The 8,499-nt window shown below is 39.0% G+C and overlaps 1 protein-coding gene across 1 annotated transcript; it reads left to right on the forward strand.

Moving 5' to 3' along the window:
• Window positions 1-336: 336 nt before the first annotated feature.
• LOC133013934 (meprin A subunit beta-like) lies at window positions 337-7,151 on the forward strand. Its single transcript, XM_061081017.1, has 12 exons — window positions 337-345; window positions 430-514; window positions 826-943; window positions 2,173-2,348; window positions 2,596-2,814; window positions 4,588-4,761; window positions 4,924-5,148; window positions 5,231-5,674; window positions 5,803-5,976; window positions 6,104-6,206; window positions 6,306-6,416; window positions 7,073-7,151. The coding sequence occupies exons 1-12, from the start codon at window positions 337-339 to the stop codon at window positions 7,149-7,151; spliced, it is 1,917 nt and encodes a 638-aa protein (XP_060937000.1).
• Window positions 7,152-8,499: the final 1,348 nt, after the last annotated feature.

Genomic DNA, 8,499 nt, shown 5'->3' on the forward strand with positions numbered 1-8,499 from the left:
TAATAGACGTTGAGGGTCAGTTGCAATATTTCTACTTAATCTTTTCATTTTTTTAAGTATTAATTGAAATTTAATAAGTAACAATTTTCACTTTACAAAGCAGCATCTCACAATTCTCTCTCCCTCTCTCTTTGTAGAAGTTGGTCAACCAAAGGACATTACGGAAATAAACAGGGGTAAATTTAAACATCTTCTCGTCATTTAATGAACACTGTTGGGAGATTTGTCGACCTGACTTCATGGGGGACAGTGTCAGTAGCTACTAGTAGTGATTTTTCTAATGAAATATACATTTTTGTCTCCTGTTTCCTCTTAGCATTCAATTTACATGATGATATGTTGAAGGTGAGTTGAGCATTTTTAACAAAATTATTCTAAGAGTGATGAATGTGTATGTATTAATCTTGTGTGACACCCAAAATATTTCAGGCACCAAACGTCCAAAGGAGCTCCACTAATGATGACGATTATCTTTGGGAATTCCCAGTCCCATATGTTTTAAGAAATGACCTTGGTAAATATAAAATGTATCTTGCATGATAACCCTGAATTTTATGTGACATCGGACTTCACCTACAACATGTGTTCTTTACATTGATTTTATGAAGTATATAACGTGTTTGTACACCAGGTGGTAGCCAGCATTTTAGTAAGCATCATTAGTCGGAGGCTGTTGCCACATCGTAACCACATTTCACTTGAAAGAAAACCAGGAAGAGACTGAGTCTTTCCGAGTAATGCACTTCAGCAAGTGTACCTCAATCTGAATTCATTTCATCATCTCTTGGATTTGACCTGTGACGCGATTCCCTTGAACAATGGAAGAGATTAATGCTAAAGGAGTGATCCTGAGGGCCCTCGACGAGTACAGGCTCAAGTCATGCATTGACTTCAGACCAAGGAACGAAGAATACTATTACATCAACGTCAGAAAGTTAAACGGGTATGTGTTGTGATTTTTTCCTGACACTTTTGATAGTCAATAACATAATTCATCATACAGAAATGTTATATAACATAAGAATAGAATTATCTGCTTTCCTCTCTCTTATATCTACACTCTTTTGAGCATTAACCAAAACAACAGATATGAAAAGCCACGTGGAGTTTTCTTGTAACCAAAGTTTGTGTTCACTGTTATTTGTTGGGGGCCCTATCTTATACCTGGTGCAAATTAAAGGGAAACCCCTGATAAGTGTCTTTGCTAGTTTCGGAGTGATGCAGTTTTCATTTTCAGATTCAGCACCTGCATTGCTTAAATGGCAAATGCACTGGTGTCTAAGCACCCAACGCCGTATTGGTCTTAAAATGAGGTGTGGTCACGGACATTGCTGGCGCATTGTTATCTTGAAAACAATATCACCATTGACTAACAAAAAACCTGATCTGAAGTAAATGACATGGAGTTTCCCAGTTTTTGAAAAGGATTCAGAAGTAGGGTTCGGGGAAGCGTTGTCTCTACCTACCTGGTAGATTTGCTATTGTAATGGCTATCCACCTTGGCCTTTAAAACCATGCACCTGTGGCATCAGCCTACTTACATGCACCGTGGCTATGTCAGCACATATTGGTGATGTGTTCTTGAAATATAAGTGAAATACTGTGGCACTGACTTTAGACCACAGTGTCTATAGTCAAACTGTTCTGTTGCCTTAAAACAGTCATACTCTGACAACGCCCCTGTCCACATCTAAATTTAAAACCAACACACAGGTGCTGGATAATCTGAAAAGTGTGACATTGTTTCATTGGCCCACCTTTAGTGGTGGTCATAAACTCTACAGGGAACCTTAAGTAAGTCACCTTTGGGCTTGTGCAAATCACAATGACTTTTTCCCACTTCTCCTACTTTTAATGAATGAATGTTTCACCGGAAATATCAACGAGAGATTGACTGCTTCATATATCAATTAGTATACTATAACTTCTGTGACTTTATGACTGTGAAATTGTAATGTGCTCATTTATCTAATGCTTTCATCCAAAAGGACAATTCATTATCTAAGATTAATTATATTTGAATATATAAACACTTTGTACACAGATGTATCTCCAGTTAAATCAATTTAGTCTTAAAGGCACTTCATTGATTAAGTTTAAAAACATGGCGGTATTGTATTAGTCAATGTATTTGTTTAATTATACAAACTGATAAGTCTTTGTCTCTTTTAGATGCTGGTCATATGTTGGAAAGTATTTTAGTGGACAGGAGATCTCCATCGGCAGTTATTGTGATACAATCAGCACTGTTCAACATGAGTTTCTCCACGCTCTTGGCTTCTACCACGAACAAAGCCGCTATGACAGAGATGATCATGTAAAGATTCAGTTTGAGAACATCATAGAAGGTTCGATTTCTTGCATTCCTGCTCTTTATATTCAGTGATTTATCTTAAATATATTACAGGTGTTAAGGTGCATAAGGGTCCTAGAGTATTACAAATGTACAAATCAATGAATGAACTAATCCATGGATCAAATTGTTTTCTATTTGTAAGTTCATCTCAACCATCTATGCTGCTCTTTAGGTTTTCCATATGGTATATTGTAATTAATAAGTTTGAACATTCATTTTGCTTTTTATATGTTATTTAGGTTTTGAGGGCAACTTTGAGAAAGTTAATAAGACAGACAGCACGGTTTCGGGACTCCCATATGACTACAACTCAGTGATGCACTATAGCTCTGGAGCATTCTCCAATGGAAACGGGTCTACAATTGTCACCAAAGATCCAAAGTTCCAGAATGTGATTGGTCAAAGACAGCAAATGAGTCCAATCGATGTTAAGGAGTTGAACCGCCGCTACAAATGCAGTAAGAGCTTGGTGTTAAAGTAACTACTAGATTCTTTGGGAATGTGTGTTTCAATGACTAAAATCTGTGAAATAATACGCCTATAATACAAAATCCTTTTTTATCCACAAGAGTACTTGTTGACACTTTTACTTATATCTGAAAATGTAATTATCCTATTTGTTATCCGGCTTATCCCTTTTTCTTGAAATATGTGGCCAAACTAAGTTATTAATATGATCATTATCAGTTCCCTGGTTGAAGTTTGAAGCAGGCTTTGGCAACTACAATGAAATAAAATGTAGTTTTTCACTTTATGGTGGTTGCTTCCTGCCCCACCACAAGCAATTGTTATTCATTTGTATATTAACTATTTCTTGGCTGTGACTAGTAATTCTCTTGGCGCTCCACTGGATCAACTGTTTGGACCCAAGATAGACGAGACATTTCTGCCAATATGTATGACAGGATTACGATGCCGATAGAGTGGTGGGTAAAGTGTTTCAGGCCACAACACACTCCTGGAGTTTCAGGGGTAAACAGTGTGGCAGCCAAATCCAATACAATTGAGGTAATTAGTGACCACTTCTTCCGACGTAATAAACAGAAAAAACGTAACATGCCTCCATACTACTCGTGTGGTGTCATCACAGTGTTCACATGCCCCGACATTCATATTCGACTCGAACCGGTGTCATATACACTGTGTTTTTAGCCCAAATGTAATCTGATAGTCTCCTGGGAGCCAGGTTCGTGTATGCACGGGTACCTCGGAACACCGCACACGAGAACCCAAGGGAACGCATGGGGTGAACATTCATGTGGCTACGTCCAGTGGACTTTTAGGCTTAAAACTTGCGGACACTTGGATGAAACCACTCCAGCAGTGTTTTTATCTGTTGTTTTATTAGGTCTGAAGAAGCGGTCACAAAGTACTTCAGTTGTATTGGATTCGGATGCAACACTGGACTCAAACCCTTCTCTCACCCCTCCATTGGCATAATAGTGAATGGAAAAATAGCGAATTTTAATTTTTCAGTGAACTATCCCTGGGGGTCTGACGTTAGTGTCATGCTGCACGAATATGAAGTTACTTGTCAGTTTATAGCCACAGAACACAGTACAGTAGATAGCTGTGAATAAGGCAGAGATTGTGAGGCCGAGCGAGTTCCAGGTTCCTAAAAGGAACCTGTATAATCTAATGCAGTTGTTGATCATGCAACAGAAAAGGTGTTTTGAGATAATCGAACAATGAAAATGGATCATAATATAATGCACATCATAAAAAAACACTATCTGCAAAAAGCATGGCTGAATTGAAGCTATAGCACACTGTTCACATTTGATCTCATTACTTATCTTCCATTCAATTTTGTTTGTATAGCAACAAATAACAATGTACATTATTTCAAGGCACTTTACATAGTGAGGTTGAGAACTTAAAACTTACAGAGAAACCCAACAGTTCCCACAATGAGCCTTTCAATCAACACTTTGGAGACTGAAAAAACTCCCCTTTAACAGGAAGTAACCTCTAACAGAACCAGAGTCAGTGTGCCATGTTTGGGATGAGTGGAGAAAAATGGAGAAGAGAGGTGAGTTGGGTGGAAAGGAGGGGAGACACCAGGACTGGTTGTGTAACCATCATATTTAAGCTCTGCATGTCAGACTGGTTGTAATGATGAGGATGGAGTCAAACCTGCAGAATGAGAGGGAGAGAAGACTTGAATACACTTATTCCCCCCCAGGTCCGTACATCGTCTTAAATGCTTTCTTCTTCGTTCACCTCAATAGAGTCAACCACTGCATTCCACATGTTCTGCAGCTTCTCTAATGAGAGCATGTGTGGAATGAACAGCTGCTCAAACAGTGGCAATGACAATGGCTGGGAAATGGTAAAACAAGCACAGGGTGGACCTGAAACTGACCACACCACTCTACCCACTGCCAGCAGTATGAATGGTAAGAGTTCAACATCTAAATCTAAATCTACATGTTTTTCTATTCTCGTCTTTCAAGTATAACAAACAGCTTTCAGGAAAGTATTGTAATTTAAACATCACATATATGATTTACTTAAATTACACATCATATTTTAATTAAGTTTGTACAACAACATTCTAGGTACAGAAGAAGGTTATTTCATGCATGCTAGCACAGCAAGCGGTGAGGAAGGTAAAACCTCACAGCTGGAGACCAAGATGATGGAGCCAACCAGGGAGTGTCATGTCCAGTGTCTCCAGTTCTATTATTACCACAGTGGGAGCGAGTCAGACATACTGAACATCTGGATCAGAGAGTTTGACGATCAATACGACCTTGAGGGAACCCGCCGCCTCATGGGACAGATCACTGGTAATGTCAGACTGTGTTATTATCAGTCTCATCTAAATGGTATGCAAGATTCTGATGGACTGTGACATTTCCTTCCCTCCAGGTCCTCAAACATCTCACTGGCGCATCCATCATGTTTCCCTGAATGCCACCAAGCACTTCCAGGTGGAGTTTGAGGCACTTACAGGAGCAGGGAACTCTTCAGGCGGTTTCTCAATTGATGACATCAATTTGTCCGAGATCGAGTGTCCACATGGGTCCTTGCAGATAGATAATTATATGGAGAACAACAACAAAACATCTTTCATCTACAGCCCACGGCAGTACACCATAGACGGCTATGCCTACCGTATAGCAGTACAGTTTAAGGGATCTTACTTTTCACTGATTATGCAAATGTTGTCAGGCGAAAATGATGAGAAGCTGCAGTGGCCTTGCTTACAGAGGCAAATGACTCTACGAATGCTGGATCAGACACCAAACTTACAGCTGCACATGTCAGATGAAGGAAGTTTCACCACAAGCCCAAATCAAGTCAACAACTTAGGTAAACTGAAGAAAACATGAACAATTCCTTCTAAAAAAAAAAACTATGCATTCACCACCTTACGAGTGATATGCCAGTGTTTCCTCCCTTGCCATTTATATTTATTGTTCTATCCTTTTTGGAAACAGGTTTAAGTCCATGGGACAATCCTCGTAAGAATGGAACTGAATTCGTTGATGAGAATAATCAGACTGCCTTTGCCGGACCATTGCAAGGCTACAAAACTTTTGCATATATTGATCTAATTCAATCCAGAAACTACGTCAAGGGAGACAGTTTGATTATAACCTTCAGCTTCCAAGGCAAGTTGATTTAAATATTTTTCTCTGCTTGGAATTTTACACCAAACATTTTTCAACTATTTAAATCAATTTAACATTGAGTGGAAGTTTTGTTGCATGCTGTTACTAAAATATAAATTTTTTCTAGATCTCAATCCCTTGATAAATGAAAGTGCTTTACCATGTCCTGAGCTGGCACCAGTAAAGCTTGAACCTCCCATGGATCTGGATAGTGGCTCATGTGTACCACGGTAGAACATTTTCAGCACTGAATTATCTCCTCATTTAAACGTTTTAAAGTTTTGTGAAATTTGTAAGACGCCTTTAAAATCATGCAATGTCTTTTACAGGATCGCCCCCGTCACCCGACCACCTCCTCCTCCAACAATGCCTCCTAAAACAACGCATCCGACACCAACGCATCCTACAACAATGCCTCCTAAAACAACTGATGACAAAAGGTATTCAGATATACTCACAAATGTTAAACTTGTTGAACAGTGAACTTGTAAAAGCTTCATTTGATGCTGCTTAGCAACTTACATAAACAGGTCTGTCCGGGTCTGTTAAAGGTTCAGTGAGTAGAATTAGTGACATCTAGTGGTGACTGTTCACAATGCAGCTGAACACTCCTCACTTCAGCCTCCCCTTCCAAACATGAAAGAGAACCTGTGGTAGCCTTCAGTTGTCATTAAAACTCAAACAGTGTTTAGTTTGTCCAATCTGGGCAACTGTACAAAAACTTTGCAGCCTCTGTAGAGAGGGACCCGCTCCCAATGTAAATATAAAGTGTTTAAAGATAAAGGACCCATTCTAGGGTCAATTAGGGAATCTAGGGAATTTATTCAATTTAGATGAAACACACCAGTGAAAACATCACCAGGATTATTTGATATTCAATTACTGTCAATAGATCCCTTTTACCTCAATCGCACAGTGAACTGTTAAGCAAGACAATTAAATAAACTGCAAAAATATGAATAAGGATATAAGGGAAGACCCAGAATAAGAGTATAGTTGGAATTTTTCATATGCTAGCTTCAGCAGGGAATCAATTGTCAGTGTTAAATCCAGCACATATTATTTTAATTAATGAATTATTTTCTCTCTGTTAAAGCATCTTTGGCTTCTCTCCTGCAATGGTGGCTTCTCCTGTCCTCACCCTGCTGCTCGCACTGATGCTTTCAATGCCATGATGGACAGGACCAGCAATTGGCCTTGATTGCTTATTCAAACAAAGGCTGTACTGGGAGACACTGGTCAGGGATACATGGTTCATTGAGACCAGTCCCTTGCTCTTGTGTCTTCAACAAGAGAGAATTGAAGAAATGCCTACAATAAAAAAAAATTGCATTGTGTGATGGGATCGTATACTTTTGTTAGTTTTGCATGCTGATGATCATTTATGGATTATTCTTGAAAATATGTTTAGTTGTTTGTGGGATATCATGTAAAACTATATTTCTTTAAGGATAAAAATTAGAACATATACAAACATACTATAAGCTTACTATTGAAATACTGATGTATACATGTTATTGATTAAAGATACTAATTGTGTTGTTTAAGAATTTCTTTACTTAATAAAGATGTGGTGGTTATGGAGACTTAGTCCTGGCTCTCGATTCTTTGGAGGAATCCACCTCTATTTCTGAGTTGGATGTTATTATAATTAAGAATGAATAAAATACGCATAAGAAATGTCATCTGCTGTGCACATGGGTCATGTAAACAAATAGAATCTATGACAATAATGACACTCGTGGAAACGCATACCACCGCTAATCAACCGGGGTAACAAGACGTGATTGGTCAGCGTCTAGAAATGAGCTCCAATGCTGTACGGAATCTCAAACAGCTTTACAACTGCAATAAGTATTTTACCACACAATTTTATCTAATTGTGGTATTTTTGTGCAGAAGATGACATACTTGTGCTATTTAATGGGACAGATCACAGGTCAAATGACATGGCATGCACTGCTGTGTCCACAAAACATGGTCATTTGAAAGGGGGGGGGTTTTGGTCGATGACGTCAGCCTGTTTGAAGCCGAGGGTCCACATCATGTCTGGCACATTCCCAACTTTGACCACTTTCTGATAGACAGCAGCATCGGCACAAGCTTACTGAGCCCACGCTTCTTAACCAGACAGGGCTACGGCCTCCAGCTCCTGCTGTATCGCTACCCCGACCACTTAATTTGATGGTACGTGGTTCATGCATCTGCATGTTCACTAAACCTTAAGTTCATGGTGCTGATGTTTTAAAGACTGCTCCATTACATTGGATAGATGCATAACTAGGAACCATTTAACTCCAGGAGGGTTAATGTTCAATCCTGCTGTGTCATGGTGTCTGGATGAGTTACAGGAAAGTTAAACCATAACCAGTTTATGTAAATTAATACATATTCAGTCTATAAGCAACAGACTGTGCGCTAAAACCTTTCTTATTATGACTTTATATATTAAACACTTTTATTTACAGATCTATCAAACCTGCAACTGAATGGCTGGGACCTCCCTGAGCCTCAGAGATGGTC

The sequence above is a fragment of the Limanda limanda genome, chromosome 11 (genome assembly GCF_963576545.1).
Source record: "Limanda limanda chromosome 11, fLimLim1.1, whole genome shotgun sequence".
Classification (NCBI taxonomy): domain Eukaryota; kingdom Metazoa; phylum Chordata; class Actinopteri; order Pleuronectiformes; family Pleuronectidae; genus Limanda; species Limanda limanda.

Bases quoted from the DNA above. Each gene is read 5' to 3' on its own strand.
- LOC133013934 (XM_061081017.1), top strand. The intron at 4,762-4,923 runs GTTCAACATCTA...TTCTAGGTACAG, and splicing joins CAGCAGTATGAATGGTAAGA to AAGAAGGTTATTTCATGCAT. The intron at 5,977-6,103 runs GCAAGTTGATTT...AATTTTTTCTAG, and splicing joins TATAACCTTCAGCTTCCAAG to ATCTCAATCCCTTGATAAAT.